Here is a 24,995-nt window from a genome sequence, read left to right as displayed (position 1 = left end):
GAGATGTGTGGAAATAAAAAGAGCGTGGTTGAGAGAGCAGAAGAGGGTGTTTTGAAATGGTTTGGGCACATGGAGAGAATGAGTGAGGAGAGATTGACCAAGAGGATATATGTGTCGGAGGTGGAGGGAACGAGGAGAAGAGGGAGACCAAATTGGAGGTGGAAAGATGGAGTGAAAAAGATTTTGTGTGATCGGGGCCTGAACATGCAGGAGGGTGAAAGGAGGGCAAGGAATAGAGTGAATTGGAGTCATGTGGTATACAGGGGCTGACGTGCTGTCAGTGGATTGAATCAAGGCATGTGAAGCGTCTCGGGTAAACCATGGAAAGCTGTGTAGGTATGTATATTTGCGTGTGTGGACGTGTGTATGTACATGTGTATGGGGGGGGGGGGGGTTGGGCCATTTCTTTCGTCTGTTTCCTTGCGCTACCTCGCAAACGCGGGAGACAGCGACAAAGTATAAAAAAAAAAAAAAAAAAAAAAAAATATATATATATATATATATATATATATATATATATATATATATATATATATATATATGCGCTCCTATTTTTAGATAAAAAAGATCCACAAATCCTCCATACTTCATAAAATGCCCATTCTTCACTTTTTCTGCACTCTTGTATCTTCTTGATCTTCTAAATTCAAATCATACTTTTCTCATATAGCAAATATGCATAGGAATATATATATATATATATATATATATATATATATATATATATATATATATATATATATATATATATTTTTTTTTTTTTTTTTTCTTGCTTTGTCGGTCTCTCGCATTTGCGAGGTAGCGCACGGAAACAGACGAAAGAAATGGCCCAACCCACCCCCATACACATGTATATACATACGTCCACACACGCAAATATACATACCTACACAGCTTTCCATGGTTTACCCCAGACGCTTCACATGCCCTGATTCAATCCACTGACAGCACGTCAACCCCGGTATACCACATCGATCCAACTCACTCTATTCCTTGCCCTCCTTTCACCCTCCTGCATGTTCAGGCCCCGATCACACAAAATCTCTTTCACTCCATCCTTCCACCTCCAATTTGGTCTCCCACGTCTCCTCGTTCCCTCCACCTCCGACACATACATCCTCTTGGTCAATCTTTCCTCACTCATTCTCTCCATGTGCCCAAACCATTTCAAAACACCCTCTTCTGCTCTCTCAACCACGTTTTTTTTTTTATTTCCACACATCTCTCTTACCCTTACGTTACTTACTCGATCAAACCACCTCACACCACACATTGTCCTCAAACATCTCATTTCCAGCATATATATATATATATATATATATATATATATATATATATATATATATATATATATATATATATATATAATCACTGGGATAGGGGAGAAAGAATACTTCCCACGTACTCCCTGCGTGTCGTAGAAGGCGACTAAAAGGGAAGGGAGCGGGTGGGGTTGAAAATCCACCCCCCCCCCCTCTCGTTTTTAGTTTTCCAAAAGAAGGTACAAAGGAGGGGGCCAAGTGAGGATATTCCCTCAAAGGCTCAATCCTCTGTTCTTAACGCTACCTCGTTAGCGCGGGAGATGGCAAATAGTATGAAAAAAGACTATATATATATATATATATATATATATATATATATATATATATATATATATATATCTTTTTTCTTTTCTTTCGTACTATTCGCCATTTCCCGCGATAGCGAGGTAGCGTTAAGAACAAAGGACTGGGCCTTCGAGGGAATATCCTCACCTGGCCCCCTTCTCTGTTCCTTCTTTTGGAAAATTGAAAAAAACGAGAGGGGAGGATTTCCAGCCACCCGCTCCCTCCCCTTTTAGTCGCCTTCCACGACACGCAGGGAATACGTGGGAAGTATTCTTTCTCCCCTATCCCCAGGGATAATATATATATATATATATATATATATATATATATATATATATATATATATATATATATGTGTGTGTGTGTGTGTGTGTGTGTGTGTGCGTGTAAACTTCTACAGAGCACGAACAAACACATCTCGCCTACGTAGACCGCTGGGCCCAATGGAATTTTCCGTGCTTGCCAAGATGCCAGCTTCAACAAGTCTACTACTCGCGTCAGAGAAAAACAAATCTAACTTTTAATACCAACAATGTTAAAATAACATTTATGCAAGCACCATACAGTGATACATAATGCTTATGGTAAGACACACAAACAATACACATATCAAAGAATCAAAAAAGTGGAAAATTGCCCGATGACGTCACTTCGGCAGGTTTCACCTTACCTAATGATGTCAATACTAAGCAATTTTACTTGACCTACTATTTGGAAATCTGTAACGTAGGGTAGAATGTTCCTAATATTGATATTTTCGCCATACTGAATTATAAATATATAATTCTCACCTTACGTTTTACACAATGCCTGTGTTCAATAGTTTTCATAATGTCTCGACGTGTTAAATATAATGGTTGTTATAAACCAACGTTCTCTCGTTACCAAACAATCAAGCAAACAAGAACCCTGCCATTCACCCTGATAGGTGACTAAACATGTCTGGCTGACAACAGCATGATACAAAAAAAAAAAAAATCTTATCTTGGGTAAAGCTACCAACATCCCAAACGAATGATACGTAAGAAAAACGGTATTCCATTTTTTTTTAGTATAACCTATGGTAAATGCTAGTTTTTCAATATACAAAATAATAACAGCACAAATCATGAATTCAGAATATAATTCTTCCTACCATGACAACATCCGTACATGCACCACAAGTCATGATCAACAGTAACTCGACAGACTGTTTTAAACTATTTCCTGCACTTCAGGAGAACGGGGAAGACGAGGGGTAGATTATGACAAATTGTAGCCAAGCTGACGCTAAAATATCAAGAAACGTCAACCTAGCAGTCCAAAAGGACAGTACGAGCAACATCCACCTTTAAATCGTTACTTCGTACCCAGTAAACACGACCTCATGTCTCATACTTGACTAACTGTGCTTGTTTCCTGGCCAGAATGGTCAGAACCCTTGGCATTTAGGTATAATGCTAGATCTAATACCTGTCTATTGCTGAATGGCCATTGTGCCACAATGAGTACCATAAACGTCCTAAAAACAAAATTCTGAAGTAGGCGAGGCACAACAATTCAGCTCTGTTGTCACCACGATTCTCATAGATACAATACCACGAAAAAATCAATGTGATCATATGAAAGATTGCCAACAACACCTGCAACTTCTCGTATTGAAAGCAGGGCCTATTGAACGCTACTGGCACCCGCGGTGGAGCGGTACAACCATGTGTACCAAGCAAGGGCCGCCCAATTCTGCGTTGTCATGCAACTGCAGGACCTACGTTCCATGCCATCCCACCGCCCCCCAAAAACACTTTGCAACAGTTTCTTGTCCCTCTCTACCTTGATTGGATATCTTAACTTCTACCTCATATCGATGTATACTGTGAGGACTTCTGGCTTACATCCATAACGGCAATGAAAGGTATCAAAACATGAAAAACAAGATAACTCGGCTAGAATGCAGAATCGAGGATGACCAGTTGTGCAGGAAAACGGTCTGATAAAAAGGTTTTCCTGGCACCGCGGCAATACCGTCGTTTTAAAGCAGCAGGCGCCTAGTGCCCGCAGCGAGGCTAGAGGCGTTGCCCCAGGCTACCACTTACAACATTATATTAGCATTGTATTTACCTCTGCATCAACTTCTGCGTGCTTGGTTCATGTGATATCGCTATCATATGTTGCCATACAGCACGATGGTCATTAGTCAGCTAAAAAGCTAGATAATTAATAAATAAAAAACTAATCCCATCACCACCAACAACATCCATTAATCAGATAAGGGTTCCAGAACATGAGTGAGGCACTTGAAGCTTTCTCTCAAAAACACAATCGTGTTATATCATAAATAGTGAATAAACAAAAGCAGCAGTTGTCCGCTGGTATCAGTTCATGTACGCTAGCTTTTTCACAATTTATGTATATGGATGTTGTCAAAACATATCATTATCGAAATTACAATCATCATTATCATTTTTACCATATGCGACACCATTTTCCTACACAACATGGTAACGTCTGGGAATGCATTATTTCTCAACGCGACACCATCTTCATTCTAAACATCGTAATAACTTGACCTGTACCATGGATAAGTTGACACGATCAATAATGTACCGATAACCAAAACAATAATACAATAAAACTAGAAGCAATATTCCAACAGCAGCTGTGAACTATTATTAGCAAGCGGGTAAGGCCAGAGACCCGTCGAGTCACCCTCCCTGGTGACACCCAGTTTTGCCATAACCCCACGCCCTACCACTCCCACGTTCAAACTTTTGATACCGATTGATCGACACTGTATTATGGCTGCAAAAATAAGAAAAAAAAATCAAATTACGAATACATAACACGACAATACATAGGAAGCAGTACAGGAGTTTTCAGTCCTTGAAAGAAAGACAGTCCCAAACATATCTCGATATCATTGTCATGCGCACACTGTTCTAGGGAACGGTGGAAGGATGAAATCAAGGTGGAAGGGATATATCAGTATGGTGGAGAGGAGGAAAGCTGGTTGCCACGTGTGTTGGTATTATTCAAACTGACAGGAAGGTATCTGGGGGATGATGGTACTGCTGACAACAACCACGTAGCGGATGTCGGCAACACATTATAAATCCTATAATTCATATGAAGATGGAAAAAAGTAAAAAAAAAAAAAAATTTGTCAAATATGTTAACTCAATAAATACAAGAATAGTTAAAGGGACCAGTTTTTCTACAGTAAAATCGAGACCCCATGAATAAAGAAAAAATCCAGATTATTACAAGCCCATAAAACAGCAATTATTGAATTATATCCAATAATCCGCTGATGCCATCAAACATATCCTCCCTCAATACAATAGGAGGCAATATATATATATATATATATATATATATATATATATATATATATATATATATATATATATATATATGTGTGTGTGTGTGTGTGTGTGTGTGTGTGTGTGTGTGTATCAGCAAATACTAGAATATAAAATGGCTTCCATCAGCAAGGATTCGGACCCCGTGCCATTTGTGTGATAGCTGAGTACGCTAAATTCAGAGTTAAGATGCTCATGAGGCAGAGGTTCAATTCCTTGCTGTTGCATTCTATGATAGTGTGCATCCATTTGAAATATATATCATCACCTCCAGCTTTCGGGAAGCAGAGTTCGAGACACATATGGTGGGATTTCATGGTAAAGTGGAGGGTATGGTTAAGCCTTTTCGTATAAAAAAAAAAAATTCCTTACAATAAACAAACTCATTCAATGGCGGTGTAATATTTTCCAGGATCTTATAACATTGGCAGTGCATTCATCAGGTATTATAAGTAAACATCTGACTACAGTCAACGTGAGACACTGTGATCATAATGACCTCGTGTCACCTGCGGCAGATTGCTGGTGTTGATGGATCCACTTGACCTCCTCCTGCCTGTACGCTAGCGACACTAGAACATCGTAACACCATCAGGTTAGGAATCATGACTCATAAGGAGAACGACTCGCGTAGGAAGCAGGATTCGCCATGACGTGCAAGATCAATATCCCAACTCACCTCTTACAAGTTTCATGCCCTTTAACTCGAGTAAAAATCACATCAGCTGGAGCTAGCTCCATAAAAACTCAAGTTTCTTCATGTGCTAAATCATATAATGAGCAAAACACAGTCCAAGCAACACAGATCAATACCAGCTCCCCAAGCTGTCCTAAAGACCATACCTAGCCGCACAGACATGCTAACCCTAACCGTCTGTGCTCTCCGCTAACTACCAAGCTACACAAAGCAACAAAGGGATGCCAGCAGCCCTGAGCACCTGTGCTCATGATAACCAGTCCAACAAGTGCACCCCCTGCCATTCCAGGTACATCCTAGGATCACTTTACCGACGCGTGTCGCTTACACACACCAGGTAACAAGTTCTAATTTACTTTAGTCTTATATTCTGCAGGTATATTCTAATTCACACTTATAGGAAATATAAAGCTAGTCATTAAAGTAAATCTTAGGGAAATTCTTAAGGAATGCATGTAAATGCAAAAATAACCCAAAGAGCCTTAAACATAACATAGGCATATTTTGTAAAAGAACTGCCAACTCCGTCCATATACCTACTTTAATAAAGCGTATACGTTAAAATACTACCATTCACTTTTCTATGTCATCTCACAAAGTAACCGTAAATAATACTTATAAGACCTGCAGTAAAATAAAGAATGCATTTCACCTGCCACAGTTCAAGTATGGATGCCATAATTTTCAAAGAACACTTACCAACCCTGGTTGGGCACGCTTGCATCCGTAATATTGTTTCCATAACAGATTCTATATGTTTTCAGCCAGAATGTCCTAATTCAATATCCAGGAAATGTCTCGCTAACGAGATGAAAATTTCCCTTACATCCTAACTTTATATGTACTGCAGCCATCTGGTACATTGCACGGTTTCTTTTGCCATCTTGCAATCAATTCCCTGTACGTTTTACAGGTTAAAGTTAAAACTTTTAAAATATACCATCTCGAGTGTAAGAAAAAGATAAAAAGAAATTAATCAGGGTTAATCAAGGAATCATGTCCCACTTCACTTCGTTTACAGATCAGAGATCAACGGATTGTATGTTTGGGAAAACTGTCAACTCTAACAGTACATGCATCGCTGTGTTCCTTGTGTTACTACGCAATATTTAGAAGTTACAGATTGCGGTAAAATCCATTGTGGATGATGCGCATTGCTGTCGTGTGATCTCTCAAGCAAGGACGAGGCTGACAAGTATCCTTGATGGTAGCCTCTCAGGGTTCACATGTTAAGTGCACGATGGAGGACCGTGGTGTGTAAGCCACCCGTATTACCAGTTAAGGTAATGGTTCCTAACCTTTTTCGGTTGGTGTATCCCTTGGCCTCAATAATAAAGCGTTTCGTATATTTTCTCCTTCTCAATGGTGACTCATAACATATTTTCACTAGATGTTTATCTTTTTAATATATATATATATATATATATATATATATATATATATATATATATATATATATATATATATATATATACTGATAAATCTTGCCACAATTATCTCTGAGCAAATCTGATGTGTAACTGCAGAGTTCTACTTCAACACAATGGTGCAATGTACCTCACGAATCCCCTGATGGGGCATCATCAAGGATCTTTGGGCATCATGTACACATTTGGAAGTTTGGAGTCCAAGGACCCATGGGTGGGAAAGTGTGCTAAGGCTTTACTCCTATTCCATAAGTGATCAATCTTTCATCACATTATCACTGCGTTTGCGAGCAGATCGTGAACAGGTAAATTAATCAAGGTTCATGTATCTTCCAATGTTTCTTAAATACTTGTAACGAGGAAATTACTGCAGTTATACAACAATTCTACAATTATAGCAATAAAATGATGGCTAGTATTCTGTAAATAATACAATGAACCTCAATTTTCGAGTGACAACGAAAACTGCCACAATTTCTTTTGGTCTCTGGTAAGGGATCGTCTTACCAGACGTCATTATGTATAACGAATGCAGTCTGAAACAGTTCTACTTTAAGCCTCCAACCTCTGGCTCTTGAATTACACCATGCGCAGGTCGATACAGCTGCACCCTTCCTCTTTAGGCTGCCAGTGCACCATACATACAAAATACAAGGTTAACGCCTGATTCCTAAGTGAACACACTTCGTTAACGCAATGTTCTTTGTCTCGTGAAGAGCAAAAAAGCATAATGCAATCTCCAACTTGAAAACTGTCTTGCACATAACGTTACAGCTCACACCACGGTCACGTGATGCTCTTGACGTCATCGATTTCCCCAACCATTATCAAATGTTACCAATTTCCTTCTCCATCTCAGTATGTAGTGGCGAAATTACTTTCATATATATCAATTCAATTACATAAGTGAAACATTTACTGACCAACAATTAAATAAAAGTCCCGCTGCTACGCAGTAAACACTCTACTGAATTAAAAGAGATAAGAGAAGGGTGAGCACTAGCGTTGGCAACATTGGCGAGGTGAGAGAGGTTCAGTGGGTAACATGACTGGCGGGGTCCTTCGCTCCTCCAGCTCATTCATGCGCAATACCAACAGTGTATTTTCACCTCGGCAGCAACTTACAATGTTTTTTTAGTTATACATAATTCACTGAATGTCGAACACATTAATAACTATAATTGGAAATGCAGAATAAGTTTGGAAACTATTAAGGAAGTGACAAAGCCAACAAACCGTCTCCCGTCGTCTACAAGTGCACTTCTAAGAAAGGTCACAAAGGTAACGTTTAAATGATACATGACGAAAGACCCAGCGATAATATCTAACTTCTTCAGCTGGCAACGAACGCCGAACATCTGGCACCGTACCCTGTATGCTGCCTTGGCCGTAACTAGGCCATGCGGCAGAAACTGGCCTAAACATAAAATATGCTGATATATATATATATATATATATATATATATATATATATATATATATATATATATATATATATGAATAAAAACTAATGTCCGTATTTAAAAGTTTATGCGCCCCGAGTACCCTTGCAACATGGGGCACCCCGACACACAACAAACATACAACAGGATTAAGAAAAAACTTTTCTTATTGAGCGCGTTACCTCAACACTGCGCCATGGAGTCTAATTCTCCTTCAACAGATATTCAAACTATGATTTACCAAGCTCGCCAGGAGAGTTTAGTGCTCAACACACCATTTATAATCTATGGAGGGACGGTCTTCGCTGCTGGTCTAAGTAAGGGGCCAGAGACAGTCGGTGGTACCTCACCCCGTTGGAATGCCGCTGCCAGTGGTGCCATCCTCATCCCTGTCAATTGGAACAACCGGACGATAACATGCTCATCCTCATACTATGGACAGCAACCCTCCCCACTTGCCACTCTTTAATTTGTATGTATAGATGGATGGATGTGTTTACATTTACAGGGAGGCGCACAATTTTACCTTCCACTCTGAAGAAATTACACTGATTGTATACGGTATTATCAATACCAATAATAATAATAATAACAATCATAATATTCCAAAGGCAATAATAATAATAATAATAATAATAATAATAATAATAATAAAATAATAATAATCATAACGAATTAGGAAACTTCCCATCATCACTTCTCTATCTTTCGTATTTCTAAAACATTAATTGAAAGCAGCGAGGAATTTTGACAGCTTAAGTGGCGACAGTCATGTGGGACAGACAGTCTGGGTGGGTAGGGGAGAAGGAGGACGTGGTCCGTCACGTGGATAGTGCATGACGGAAGAGACATGGTGGGCATCCAGTGTGACACGGTGTACACCCGTGGAATCAAGAGACGGAAGGTACGAACCTCAGGTACCCTAACCCTGATCATTAACCTTGCCGCTGAGAGTGAGGACCGTCAAAGGCCACGCTAGCATACAGTACCTCCGAGATGTACCGCCCTGTTCGAGGTGCGATTCGTGTTCATCTGTTGTACCGTCGTACTCATGGGTCGCACCGTCGTGTTCAGAGGGGTTGTATTACACGTGGGTGGGAACAAGAGGTGAAGCAGCCACCTGGCACCACCACCACCATGAAAAACAGTGGCTGACGACTTTTCTAGACACCACACACACATAGCCCGCCACACATTGCCTCATCATACATCCTAACATCACATGATTCCTCCTCCTTCCATCCCACAGTAAAGCAGTGAAACTCTCTCCCTTCACCATTCGCTCTTCCTGAAAACTTTCTAGCACCTTTAAGAGTCTGGTCTACAAACACCTGAGATGTGATCCATGTCCTCATTCGTTTTCTTACCCTTTCCTTGTCAACCTTGACGGCCATGACTGGAATGCAATTTGCCAGCGTTCCAAAATCAGACAATGTACACAGACCAACGAACATCAACAACAGCAAATGACCGGCCACACAGCTCACTCGTGAAGACAGCTCCCTGCTTGTGGAGTCTCTGAAGGTCGTACGTAGTCACAACAGGGATCAATACTCCCTCCCCACATACATTCGCCACACCACCCAACCCATCGCCTCCCTCACACACACAAGACACAGCAAAATATATAAAAGAAATGCATAAAACAGGGAGTCATTACCAAGCAAACTGGTACCAGGATATCAATTCTAATATAGAAAAACAAATCATACTCATCCTAATGACACACACATTGCCATGATATTCTACGATGAAAACAAATATGATGATAGCCTTAAAAAGAGTCCAAGGTTCTGGACCAAGAGAGGGGACCTTGCAGCCAGAGATTGGTAACAGCTTCACTAATCACAAGCTATATCACAAAGGTCATACCTGGCGACTTGCATCAATATATCGAAAAGTGTCTCCCGGTCATTCAGGGCCACAACAGATATCACTTCCCATGAACACAATATGACAATGAAGACAACAATAAGGACATGGATTCTTAACTCGTAATCCTGAAAAAAAAATCACGAAATTACAATAATAACAGAAAAAAATGACGTACTGCTATATGTCATGCCACGAGATAAATATATGGGAAAAGAAATGAGCTCATTAATCTTCAATCATTTGAATGTCATGATGTTTGTCTATATCCCGTGATATACCTTTCCCTGTCTGTGAGTCGACATAAGAGTGGCTACTGCAATGCCACAGCTTATGCCCTTACGCAGGATGATTTGAATTATATATCTATTCAACACAGTGCAGTACTGCATGTTTTCATCTTCATGGCATTGAAAAATAAGGTCACACTTCATTAGCAAATGCAGCGTAGGCAAGCATGATAAGATCCGAACATATTCTGGAAAAAGATGCAATTAAAACTACAGCCGTCCATCGACCATCTCCCTCATATATATATATATATATATATATATATATATATATATATATATATATATATATATATATATATATATATATATTTCATTTTACTTGACCACTGTTTCCCACGTCAGCGAGGTAGCGCCAGGAAACATACGAAAAGACCCATCCACTCATATATGCAGACATATACTTACACAAACATATACATTCATACACATGTACATATTCATACTTGCTTGCCTTCATCTATCACGGCGCCACCCGGCCCCACAGAAAACAGCATCGCCACCCCCAGCATCAGCGAGGTAGCGCCAGGAAATCAGACAAAAAAAAAAAAAAAAAAAAAGGCCACATTCGCTCACAGTCTCTATCTAGGTCTTACCAACCCTGAGGTTAGGATTTCAAGATTACTCTCTCCTCCTTCCTTTGTATTTCACCCCAGGCATGACCTCAACGAACATCAGTCTCGGTAAATGAAGCCTTCCACGTTAAATAAAAATGTTGTGCGTCTTGTGGTTTGAGTGAAGACCAGCACATTAACAACGTTCAGAGGAACGTTTATTAAGTATAGCAGACAGGTGAGCCAGCCAGCGTCTGTTCTTGGCCGTCATGCCATAGGTCAAGCTGAGCGGGGAACATGTGATAAATGTGAGAGGTCACAGGTGTGCATGGGCTGATCTTCCTGGCCTGGATTACACGCGTCTTCTATACTCAGCGCCTCTCACACTACGTCTCTGACAACAGCACTTATAACAGTAGAAGAATCAAATCCCGTGCTACGTCCTGCATGCGAGTCTACAAATGCGCAGCAACGATAGCAAGACTCCTGGTTCGTGAGGCCACTGAATAACAAGATTATCTTACTAAAGCGACGCTCAAGCCCACCAAATGGGACTTACAACCGCTACGCCACGACTGACACGTAACATGTATGCATATACACACACCCGAACGATGTCTCAACACACAGACACGGTATACACCATTATCTCATTGACAAATTGTGTTTACGAGAATATCTAATACTCGTAGGGCCCCGTCATCTAACATTTCTATCCAACAGTATCTAGGGCTTAAGGGTAATTTCCGATCTGTAGAGTCAGGAGAGACTTCTCACTCATGGAACCCTACATCTTAAATCTTAATTGTCTGTGACGTGATTTAGCCATCAGACAAGGCAAAGCAAGCACGTAGCACTCACACCAGGAAAATTTAGAACTAAGCAATGAGTAGTGTGAATTACAAACGAGTATCATGTGCAAGATGGAAAGAGTACGTGTTTGTGGACTACATGCCAGTAACCCATGTGTATGTGAAACAGAATATCGGAAACCTGGGCCAGGGAGGTGCATGACAACCACTGCAGTGCTGGTTCACTGCGCTGGCGGTACCTTGGCGGTAGTTAACTCCCTACTGTCGGTGGCTGTCCCCCACCTACTACCTATGTGGTTACTATTTGTGTTATTGTGAAACAGTTATACCCAGTCCTGTCTTTTAACCTTGTATGTATGTACCAAGTCTTTACACACACACGGACCTATCCTGTAGCATTTAGCGTTGCTAACCATCACGGATGCACAGGCCGCCTGGGATTAAACCCGCACAGGTTCGAATCCTGGTCTCGGCAGTCGGCTCACAGTCCACCCAGCTGTCATTCTACACAAGAGGATGGTTGATAGAACAGGTACCTGGCGTACGCAAGTGTGTGTGTATATGTGTAAACAGGGGTAAAGACATTGTTCATATAAATAAGGTTAAGACGGGCAACGGGAGAGTATGACTTTCTCTCCCCGTAAAACACAAACAGTAATCACACCCTTTCCGCCATTCAACCGGACCATACCACAGGTATGACGCAATTTCAGAGGAATGTGGTATGCATTTCCGAAGTGTCTTCATATTCAAACACTTGATCTGTAAATTGATTAAAGGAAATCCGATTTCCGAGAAACAACAAAAAGTTGTCAACATTAATCCGTTGCGCCCAAAAGAGGTCTTGTACTCTCATCTACTGATCTCGTGCCTGCAGGTTATAGACAATTTTCTCGTGGAAAGAGAACCAAACAGAAATAAGCAACTGATGCTTTCCAATAAAAGGGGTAATGTTACTCAAAGTCGTTGGTAGTTGAAGCAGCAGATAATGAGAATAATATATCTCGCACCAGCCTTCACTCAGGGAACGCTGAAACCTTTAGCCTAAACAAGATCATTATTTTCCTTATGTCCAGTGATGCCAGCCTCGTGTTGGGGTGAAGGGCTCACACTAACTTGACCTCTATCGACGAAGCCATAAAACTGAAGCCAGAGTTTTATAATCCCTCATTCCCATGACAGAAACAACGAAGATGGAGTCATATACAGGTGCGAAAAAAATTTACATCTTCCTTCTTTCGCCAGTGAAATAACCAGACGCCACGAACATCTTACGACTGGTTCAATTGCGGAGGATTTCCGCAAATGAAAACCTTCAAGTAATCCAGAGGGGTAGCGTTAAGAGTTTTCGAAGCCTTTCAGCGAAAAGGTAAAAGCATTGCGTACGGATCGTGGCGGGTGTGGTAGCGTTCATCACTTGCCTAGTCACTACACTTTGGGCAACAAGCTCCGCCTCAACCATCGCAATGCCTTTCACTCCATCAAAGCGTACCTCCACACACACACAACTGTAGCAACTAACATTAGCCGCGCTGCACACAACACTAAAGAACACTTATATGCAACTTATTCTTTCGGATTAAGAAATCAAAACTGCTTTCGTTTGGCCCTTTCTCTGCGAAGGCCACACTTAAAAACAAAAAACCGCAAAATATATCGGCAAAACCAAATACCTGACGAATAGCGGATATGGGTCACGACCTCGTCACACACGACACGTCATCACGCCGACTGCGTGGAATCTGTCTCTATCAATCAATCAATCAATATATATATATATATATATATATATATATATATTATATATATATTCAATATGTAAATCTACAATATAAGTATGTCCAGACCGTAGTTAACATATTCTTCCGTGCTTCACGAATAGGTCATACAAATAATGTAGTTCACTTTATAATGTTTTCTCTTTTGTGAAATGTACATAGATGAACATAAAATATATTACGTTGATGCTACAGATATGGCAGACGCCCAAGCACTTCCGACTTACATTATACTGTGGGATAAAATTAGAGGTGAGACCATGCCAGGCAGGTGAGTTTGCTGGCAGGGGTTAAGACCTATACTGTGCCATAACCTGTCATGCGCCCCAGGCATATGTGCACCCAGACTGTTTTAGGGAGAGATGGGGGGGGGGGGGAGAAAACAAATTGGCAAGTATCATAATGTGGTTGGGAAATACGTAAGGAGATAAGGTTCGCAAGAGAGTTGCAAGACGGGAGCACTCGCCCTGCAAAGAAATATAAACTCCGTTGCCTTTAGCGTATTATAGATACCAAGCAGAACCCACTGTAAACGTCTGAATCTGAACTATCACATCCAACCCAATTAAAGATACAGTATATCTTAAGTACCTTCGGACTTGCCAATGAATCATTTTCTAAGAAGGGGACCCACCCCACTACAGCGGCTCTGGGTCCATGTAAAACACTACAAGCCGAGACATCGTCCATAAGTCTCAAATCTTATTTCTCTATACTTAAGGAAGAAAAAACTATACCCAAAAACAAATTAACCCTTGCTTTATGCATTTAGCATGAGAAAGGACAACAACAAAAACAGACGTTGGAGAGGAGAGTGAGCAGCGTGTCATGACGAGAGTTGGGTGTGGGGGCGCACTGTTGCTGGAGCAGGTGGGGTGAGGGGCTGGCGCCGATGTGTCTGGCGCGACTACCCCCCCCCCCCCCCCCCGTACCCACTTCAACACGCATCCCTAATCTGGCACAAGACAACACTTATACCTACTGTTTTATGGGATTCTCCTCCTATCCTTTACTGACATAAAACTACATATGCTAAAGCATTTTCAACATATATCTGTAATGATGAGTCCCTCGTAATTAAAATGTTCTACCAAACACGTTGCCAATAGTGATCCTTTACGGAAGTGTCAACATTTCCCCATGGATACAGGAATGACCATAATGATATTTATATTGAAACCACGAGACAGGGTGCGATCTTACCCTCCTTGAGTTTAGGGAAACAATGTTTGAAGGTGTAAAAATTGTACTCCTGTATCGATTAAGTCTACCACACCATAAATGTGTCCTAGAGTCTCTGGGCAATGCCGGAAAACGGATCATTAAGAATGTACAATGGCTGTCAAACCACGGTGTTTAGTAAACAAATTCACCTGAAGGAGGGATACAGATATCTATATACCGTGATGGAATTGTAAAATTCTAACAAGGGGGTTACTTGTCCTCACATTAACAAAGCTGAAGAAAGTTACTAGTTCTGTTTCTCTTACTACTGTATTTCAAATCCTTTTCTGTCAAAATATGGTAATGGGAGGTGTCGTCTTTTGAAAATGATCATTTTAAAGTACTTTAAATATACTTTTTCTACACATGAAAAGTGTGTTAATTTCAGCTGTGCGTACACCTTCACCGATTATATGGCTAAAGAACTTTTCAATCCTCGAGCATCCTACACTATTTGCATATCACCGATTATATGGCTAAAGAACTTTTCAATCCTCGAGCATCCTACACTATTTGCATATCAACTTATCTAAATCTTTAACTAACTTTATCACTACTGCACATAAATGCACTCACAGAAACAAAGCATAGTGCAACATAAAGCCCTTAAAGCTTTACGTTCACTAAAGAACCATCAAAGCTTTACGTCACTGAAGAACCACCAAAGCTTTACGTCACTGAAGAACCACCAAAGTACCAGCAATGGAACAGAAGCCAACCAATGCCACACCATAAGCAGTATTGTATGTTCTACTCTCTATCCTCACCTGCACCATGCTCTACCCTAGATCCTCACATTCAACTTTGTTACTGGCTTGAAACAGAAACCATCTCATCTCATCATTTGATTACCATTAAGATCTCATCTTACTATGAAGTCAGCCTATACAAATTAAGTTGAATCTTTTCGATACTCCAGGTAATAAATATAGCATCTATGTCATTAAAAAGAAAAGAAAAATGCATTACAGTGAATCTTCAGCTTACCATGTGTACAGAAAACACTTATATCCCACTATCTTGAGGGAGATCTTCCCTTACCCATCATCACGGTACCTTTACCTCACTAAAATTTTCATGTCCAGTTCCCTTGACGGGAGTTCCCACAGGGAATAAGCATCAGAGATATATATAAGTACAGGTTGAAGTCAGACATACTGTGTTTGCTTTATGATGAAGTGATGTAACTAACAAGATTAAGAAATGGAAAATTAAATCATTTGAGCAACATTTCACTTTTGTTTTGTTTGTTCATCTCTCTCATTAAACAATAACAAAAAGCTCAGTATGTGCCACATGGAATTTGTTTTTCTAAGAATGCACTCATTACCATGTGAGGGACGTCACTATGCCACAAAACACAAAAGATGAAACACTCTCCCTCTCTTTCACCAAAATCTTTCAGTATGTCTCAAGAATGCAGACTTCATACTGCAGTGGTTTATAATGCAGCCTGCTAATATAACTAGCCCAGGTTCAAGACTACGAATGGCAGGCATCAATATCAATATTTCAAAATCAGATGAATTCAGAAGCCTGAATCCATTCTGACAAATCATAAATAAAATAATCATGAAAAAAAATTTAATAAGTCAATACGTAGAGTCTCTGGAGTATGTTATGTTTAAATTCAGTGATAATTATATTTCTAGTAATTTCAATTCAAAATAATACTAACCAAATAATTTCATGTTTTTCATGAACATGTTTTGTTATAGCACACAGTTGGACTTCAAACTGCTTCACCTGTAAGGTATATTCCAAACCGTTCATTTATGACATCAAACATACCAAATTCTTTCAAACCTGGCAATTCTTGATCATGATGACTAAAAGAGAACAAATGACAAAACAAAATGAACAAATAATGTTCTAAAAGCTGATCATCATCACATTCACCTATGTATCTGTTACTATTTACCTTTAACCATACATCTGCTCTTTATGTGGGAGTGTGTTCAGTTGCTTACTGGGAGTAGCACAACTTTATGAAAGTATTCTTGTGGACATATGAAAGGGTCTTACAGCTCAAGATAAGTATCTTTAACAAATCTTATACTTAAAACCTGCTATAAAGCTAAAATATCCAAATTCCAAGTCATATCTTGATGCTTCTTGCACATTTTGACAAAACTTGGAGAAACCAGAAGAAAGACATGGACAGCTAGGAAAATGTTTGAATTATCAACTACAAAAACGAGAAACAGCACATTACCTGTCGATGTTCTCTTCGTGATAACGTTTCCCCATTGACAATTCGCCACACGAATTTGCAGCAGATTTTTGTGTCAATGAAAAGTAACCGGAAGCCATGGAAATAATGTAATATTTCTTCTTTAATCCTAACACCGAGAGACTTTCTTTGAACAATTTCTGGCTTTTTCTCTTGAGTTAAAGGAGATCCCGCTGCTTTAGCTTTTTCTTTAAGGTCTTTTACAGTCACTTCAACTTGTGATGATGGTTTCAGGGATTCCTTTTCAAAAACTTTTGAGGATGTGTGAAAAGTACGATAGCACGGAACATATACAGTCGTATAGGACACACGCAGTGCTGGCGATATAAACACAGCTGATGCAGAGGCCTGGCAGTGGCCATGGTGCTGGCCTGGCCCTTGTGTCACCCATCCACCAGTAAGGTTACTTTGGGAGGTGCATGCAACAGCAGCCTCTGGAATAACTCGTACTGACACCACATTGCTGTGCCAGGGTCTCCTCAGCACCAAGCCACGATTGCATGACACTGGGCGAAACCCTGTTGAAAGAGATAATTTTGAATAAGAGATATAGTATTGAAGTCAACACACTTCAGCCAATTACCTCAACTCTGAAGGAAACAATCGCATCACAAGCATCCTTTCTGACAATTTCAACTCAAAGGAGATACTTGACACAGAGCAGATTGGAGCAACCAAGTGTTATCTCAAGAGTATACAAAATGAAAGCAAAGGCAGAGAAGCTGTTGGTAAACTAGGATTAGAGGTCAGCATGGAAAGAAAAATGAATGGGGAAGAAAAACATGAATGAGAAAGGAACCACTGAGGAAATGAGCAGATATGCAATAAAAATAAGCCATCAATATGTCTATACTTGTATGCATCACCTTTGATTCAATTTTATCTACCTTAGCAAGAGACTAAAATTATGATGCTAGCCCCTCCAAGACAGCAAACATATCAAAATTTGTATAGCCCTTCACCATTAGGGTATAATGGATGTCCTGTACCTTCTCCCAATAAGGAAGTCTAATGAAATGCAAAATGGGTTTCAAAACAGGATACCTATCAATATGTTAGTGTTCTAACTTTCCATGAATTTAGTTATCAGGAGGGGAAATGTAAAACGAAGTGAGTACTCCACCTTTGCAATGCTTCCTTCAAATATATTTTCTCTAAAGCTCTGAAATAAATTAGTCTGTTGTTCTTGTAATAAAATTTGGAACAGCTCTGTCCATATTGTACAATCAGCACTCATACACTTCCTATATATCTATCTACTTCACTATCTATATATCTGATGAATTTTCCTTATGGGAACTCCCTCAAAGGGGTGGTCATGGCAACAGAGATTCCATAACCAGTGAACTCCAGAGTCGCCTCTTAGCCTTTAATGCCTCAACCTCAACAGGGTATGGGCAGATGGCAACTCTTGCATTGTGTTTGCAGAGGCCCCTTCCTAAGGTTCCTACTGACTACTTCCACCTAATGCTCCTGCCTAATCTTCCTACCCAGTACTTCTCCCTAATTCTCTACCTACTTTGCATCTTTAATCAAAAGATACATTTACCCCAGAAAACTGACCATACATACATTTGTCATTCTGAAAGTTGGCTAAGAACTATAGATTTATTACGTGTCTTATAATCTTAGTGATCAAAAAACAATCTTTTTGACTCCATTTGTGAATAAATCCCTATGGAGGCCTAATTCTACAAAGAATGAGTAATTTCTATTTTGTTTTTATTTCTACTCTAAACAGATCTTGATAAAGCACACGTAAATTTCTCCATTTTCTGAACAATAATCACAGATATTATTCAAAACCTAGTCTAATTGAAAACTAAATCAACATCAGCATTCTAAATGCAGAAAATTTGTAGTTTAAGGATATCACAAAAAAACTGAAATATTGTTTTCCATCACTTACATGGAATTACAATAAGACCAACAAAATGTGACATAGAATTCTTTTCATCCTTGATATATATATAGATAAGAGTGATGTAGGACATGAAATACAGCTAACTTCCCCAAACAACTAACACTTACCTTAATTTCAATGTATGCTGAAAAGTGATTATTATGGTCTTATATTTACATCAAGTAACTGATCACTGTGTGCTATCAATAACAAAAAAGATGCTGTGCAAAAACACCCACACACATACCTCGCCTTGTGACAATACACAGCATACAGCATTAACTATAGTATGCTTTAGTCAATGCTAAAAAGTATGCTTTAGTCAACGCTAAAAAGTAAAGTTCAACTGCTTGAGCATTTTAAATGAAGTTTTCATAAAGAATCTTGATTTCTGCTGTTTGCAGTACAATTTTCACAAATACGTAACTAACTTTTCCACATTCACAAGTTAGCATTATGAAAAAATTTATCTAACATTCACTTTCATCTATTAAGTATACTGCATCAAAACCAAAACTATGCACAACCAAACTCAAAAAACTTCTGTATCAGTAAGCAATTATACTAGCAGAGTTTACATCAAAACTGAAAGGTAATTTTAATCTAGTACTGATGAAAATAAAGTAAAATTGTTGATGAAGCAACATAAGTATACTTTGTTATCCATTCTACATATGTACTCCCCAAACAAAATACAAATTTTCATGACTTGATTAAAACCTTAAACAAATGTTCCTAATTTTCTACAATTCACTTATAATGTCCATAATATTCACACTAACCAATTTTATCCTAGAGTTACTGGATGATTAGCGGTCCACATCCGACTCAATTTAATCTGATTAGTAAGTGAGAATGATAATTATCAACCCCTTTCGCCGGGATCTGAAAATAGTAGGCCACACTAGCCCAGCTAGCATCATAATCCTCCCACACCCATGCCGGGGTGAGTCATGTGTGGTAACACCCACTCAACACTGACACATGACACAGGTGTGTGACCTCCGTCCTCTAAGGTCACACCTTGGTGGGATTTTCATCAGACTCTGCTTGCGTCACACATGCATAACACAAGATACGTAACGCTGTATTACATAAAACACACCTTCACATGATCACTCGCAATATATCACACTAGGGTCGAGTATTAAATGCTTCAGCATACACTAACGCAATCACGTACCATTTCTTGAATTCCTAGTGGCATTAAGAACTGCCACAGACAAGCAAGAGACTGCACTCATGCTTGTACACCGAGACCCACCACATTACTGCCGTCTGCTTTTCCAGACGATGTGGATGTGAACGAGAGCGCGAGGGAAGTGCGCAAACGCTGTTTTCCCCAGGATGGTGTACAAGGTCTCTAATGTTTTTCATATTGGTTTTATAATCAAACACTTAGCTATTTAGCATATCACTTCAAAATCATTTGATAAATCTTACGAAATGTTTTCTAAATAATATACTATAGAATTATACAGCTTCCAGGACCAAGTAATGTAATTAGTAAACTGCAATGATTACCAATTTACATCCCTACAGTAAAAACTATAATATTTCTGCACCATCATCTAAAAAGATTCACGAATTTCGGTAATATAAGCATAAAGAGTAGCAATTCCAGCTCCATATTAGTTTAGTTAAGAAAAATTTATTTTCCTTACCGAAGTAAACCTGTTGATTATGAGTATAGAACTTTCCTTTTACTCCATCCTAAGTCTAACTAAGTGTCTATTAAATATTATAGGCAACATGGACCTAATATGAATGTTGAACAACCCTGTCGAAAATAATTCAGTGAGTTTCGAATGAGGATAGTTGTGTTCGTTCTATGGAAAAAACACTCTTTGGGTGCCATTTAAACAAAGAAGTTTTAACTTGCGCCCAGTGTACATTTCTCTTGATGTTAGTGTTATGCTTATCAGGTGTGTTTTACAGTCATGATTGATAACTTATGAACGATTTTGATAAGCTATAATCGTTGTACTAACTGTAATGTGGCTGTGTCCTGTATCGAGAGGACTGTTTACAAACAATACAAACCCACTTTTGTTGATGTTTCCTTTCAAGGAATAATGTAGTGCTTGATATATTTTGATAACTACATTGTTTCCAGAAAAATAACCATTTTATATCTTTCACTGCGAATTTCATGTTCTATACACATAAACGCTACTTTAAACACAGATACTGACATGCGTTTTCCTTGCTGTGAAACAACAGTGCGATTAGAGGCCATAGTAAAGTGCTAGGCTAGAGGTATGTTGAAAAAAAAAATGAAAATATTGCTTTGTTATAAGGGTTTGGTGCATTATTTTCACACATATCCTACAGAATCTTTTCGAATCTATTGGTCTAATCAGCGGCTCTTCAACGACAGTTTAGTTTTCATGAAGTTTTTGGAAAGTTTGGGGTTGTATGTGAAGTGCTGGGGTACACCATAGAAAGGTCTGTGGGGCCTGGTTGTCGATAGGGAAATTTAGTTTCGGTGCTTTATAAGTGACAGTTATAGAATAGAGGCGAGCGTTAACGCGGAGAAACGGCAGTCAAAGATGATACATAAACCAGTTAGCATTTATCAGCCAGCATCTAGGCGAAGAATGAACACCTGGGTTGGATGTGAGGCTACTGCCGCGCCTAGTACTCAACTCATACAACCCTGATGGCGAGACCGATCCTACTCGTGTTATTATTATGCTTTCAAACGTAATGTAATCATGTTTGTGCAATAAATGATGTGAGAGAAGATTGATGATCGACATTCCTAATCATGTTTGTGCAATAAATGATGTGAGAGAAGATTGATGATCGACATTCCTCCTCACTAGTGATGGAACAAGATGATAAAAAGAGAAAAGTTCCCATTTTGTAAATGAATATATGGAAAAGAGAGATTATTGACATATGAGCTTGCATCATAAGATACTTGTAATTAATTGTAAAATTAGAAATGAATCAGCTTATGATTTAGAGAATGTCGGCTGATTAGTGTTTTGTTGTAGAGAAGCTGACACTCGCTCGATAAACAAATTAATTCCTGCCAAGACGTTAAACTCTCTCTCTCTCTCTCTCTCTCTATATATATATATATATATATATATATATATATATATATATATATATATTCAGGATATACTTTGGATCAACAACAGTCGAGTCCATTTATTTCGTTTGCGGCCACAAACAACAACTCCTGCACCAGTATCAAAGACTATCTAGCCTTGATTAATAATTAATAAAGCGTTTAGAATTTGAAGTTCAGACACGTTAACCTCGCATTTTACCATTATTTGTGAAATATTTAGTCTAGAATATCGTTCTTATCGGTTGCTTATTGAGGTTTATTAATAATGTCAGTGTACGTTGGCAGCTGGTGATGGTGAATGTGCTCTGAATTTCGCTAAAAAAAAAAAAAAATATTGAAGAAAAAATTATTCTGATATCATTTGCACGAAAGTATTTGTGCCTAACAATTAATGCTCTCGCTGACGTACATTTGTGAAAGACATTCTCCAATTCGATTTTATCTTTTAAGACACACAATTACCATTTAATTATCGACAATATGTTGTAAACCGAAAGAAGCCGTGGACACATTGCAAAATAGTTGAATTGAAGATGAGAACTTCAACAGATTTTAGAAAAATGAGCAGTTCAGTACTACACGGAATTGATCTCATATTTCTAAAAAAAGAAAATTTGCACTTGCATTGCTTCATATTTCACCGGAATATTAATAATATTTCTACGGTAAATAGATTAATTTACAGTGGGTTTGTGTGCGCGTGGCTCTGCTCAAGTGTCACGGCCGTCCCTGGCAGGATCAATGTGAGCCCCGTATTGGAGACGTGGACGTTTGTAGCAGCCTTCTCATACCTATCAATTCCATCATATCGCCTCAAATGAGTGAGTGAACACTATATATTTTGTAGAATTATCTATATTAAGGAGTGAAAAAGGTGGCTGGTATGTTTGTTATAGTTAATAAGCCTGTAACTGTGAAAAATGGTAAACCAGAGGTGTACCCTACTGATGTAATGGCGGAACAACCCCGACGCCCAATTTGCGTTTATCTGTAGTTCATGGCGCCACCGTGTTCTTGCTGTATCGTTCAAATTATTTCCCTAATTATAAATCGATTATAAGGATATGATTTTGAACGGCTTTCCCTCGAATACTGGCCTGTTTTGAATGCAACATTTGAGGAGGTAAGCATCGATCTGGCCAGGCTGACCTACTGTAAACATCGTAAGTAATATTCCTGTTGAATGAAATGCCAGACTTTTACAAATTTTCCCCGAGAATTCAAACCTCTGTTACGAAATCTTATGATATACAGTTTTCTTTTGGAAAATACAAGCATTTCACAGCTATACTGCTATTTTAGGTTTAATATGAAGTTTGGTTGAATTAATCCTTTCCATGGTATAAAGCTAATCATGTAAATTTTGGTTTATGCTTCAGTATGCGCATCCGCCTTAATTGATTTTTCTCAAAAATAACTTCACAGTACAACTGATTTGATGCCGAAAATCAGAAAATTCTGATGGGAAAATATCTTCCACGTTTGTGGAAATTTTGAGAGAATTATCTCCCACGTGTAGGAGGTACGCTACAGATATCAGTTCTTGAGGTCTCATGTGAATTATATGAAAATGAGGAGAGCTTCGAAGATTATTGAATTAATGCATGATAGAAATATGGTAATGAAAAAATATCTAGCATACTCTATGCAAGTCCAGCCCATGTTTGGTGAGGTTTGAGGTATTGTACGTAAGCCGCAATGTAAATGGTTTTGCATTGGTATTGTTTGAAAAGCAGAATGATTGGTTATATTTCAGGAGACTTAGCTGAATGATATGTCTTTATTAGCTGTTTATTTTTTATATGTTTTTAAAGATTTATGATAATCAGTGGCTGTTTAGCAACCATAAATACTCAACATCTACATGGTGAAACAAACTTATTCCTAATTCCACCTCTGTGCTTGGTGCTTTCATCTTTGTGACAGCACTTGATATTTCCCATACGAACCACTTCTTAATTGACCGCTAATCCTGAAATAGAAATATAAACCTTGCCACTTCTTTAAATTTAACATCAGCAGCTATTACACAGAGTCCTGCATCCTAACATACTCAACATTTACATAATATATAAACAATGATAAGCTGTGAACCACCACCGTCAAAACTCACTCTTGAATGCCACACTCCATATACAAGTTACGCTGTCTTGTCTCTTCCCTGGACACTACCCATTACAAAAACTGATCTCCATAATGAAGATACTGAATGCTTGGTATTCAATTGTGCAACATTCTTCACACACGCAGACATGCTCACATCACTATGACCTGTGGGTATGGAGCCACATGGAAGATAGAAGGGACTCCTGCGGGAGAAAGGTAAAGGTAAGAAGTTATTAGAATGGTGCAGTGACGAAAGTCTTTTAGGTTATGTAGAACACGTGGAAAGTGATTGGCTGGTCAAGGTATATTGTAGAACAGTAGAAAGTGCAAGTAGGAATGGTGGAAAACGTACATAGAACAGTCACACATTTGATGCCTACCTTGAAAAATTTAGTTTATGAGGAGACTTAAAAAGTGGACCTTCCAGCCTTAGAAGAATAAAATATGAGAGATATGATTATACTGTATAGATGTATTAAAGGAGTGGAAAGGATGAAGAAGAAAGGACAAGGAAATTCACTTTCCCAAATGTACGTCTGTGGTGTAGCTGTTAGCTTTGCCAACCATGACACATTCAAAGGCTGTGGAGGGTTAAGGACATGGGTTCAAACCCTGGTTGTGTCAGTC

The 24,995-nt window shown here is 39.0% G+C and overlaps 2 protein-coding genes across 4 annotated transcripts in view; one reads left to right on the top strand and one right to left on the bottom strand.

Annotated features, from left to right (window-relative positions):
* The window catches only part of Letm1 (Leucine zipper and EF-hand containing transmembrane protein 1), a 38,869-nt gene extending 18,351 nt beyond the window's left edge, over window positions 1–20,518 (bottom strand). For both annotated transcript variants that reach the window (XM_071659508.1, XM_071659509.1), the window contains exons 1-2: window positions 20,361–20,518; window positions 17,257–17,792 (exon numbers count right to left, since the gene is read on the bottom strand). In XM_071659508.1, the coding sequence (XP_071515609.1) occupies window positions 17,257–17,792; window positions 20,361–20,421 (597 nt within the window). In that variant the 5' untranslated portion in view covers window positions 20,422–20,518. The remainder of the gene's footprint in view (window positions 1–17,256; window positions 17,793–20,360) is intronic.
* Window positions 20,519–22,983: 2,465 nt separating this feature from the next.
* Window positions 22,984–24,995, top strand: part of Caper (RNA-binding protein 39-like protein Caper) — a 43,715-nt gene continuing 41,703 nt past the window's right edge. For both annotated transcript variants that reach the window (XM_071659453.1, XM_071659452.1), the window contains exon 1: window positions 22,984–23,083. In XM_071659453.1, the coding sequence (XP_071515554.1) occupies window positions 23,080–23,083 (4 nt within the window). In that variant the 5' untranslated portion in view covers window positions 22,984–23,079. The remainder of the gene's footprint in view (window positions 23,084–24,995) is intronic.

Source organism: Panulirus ornatus, chromosome 68, assembly GCF_036320965.1.
Source record: "Panulirus ornatus isolate Po-2019 chromosome 68, ASM3632096v1, whole genome shotgun sequence".
Classification (NCBI taxonomy): Eukaryota; Metazoa; Arthropoda; class Malacostraca; order Decapoda; family Palinuridae; genus Panulirus; species Panulirus ornatus.
The sequence above is the reverse complement of the archived record's forward strand: the minus strand, read 5'-3'. Positions and strand labels throughout refer to the sequence as shown.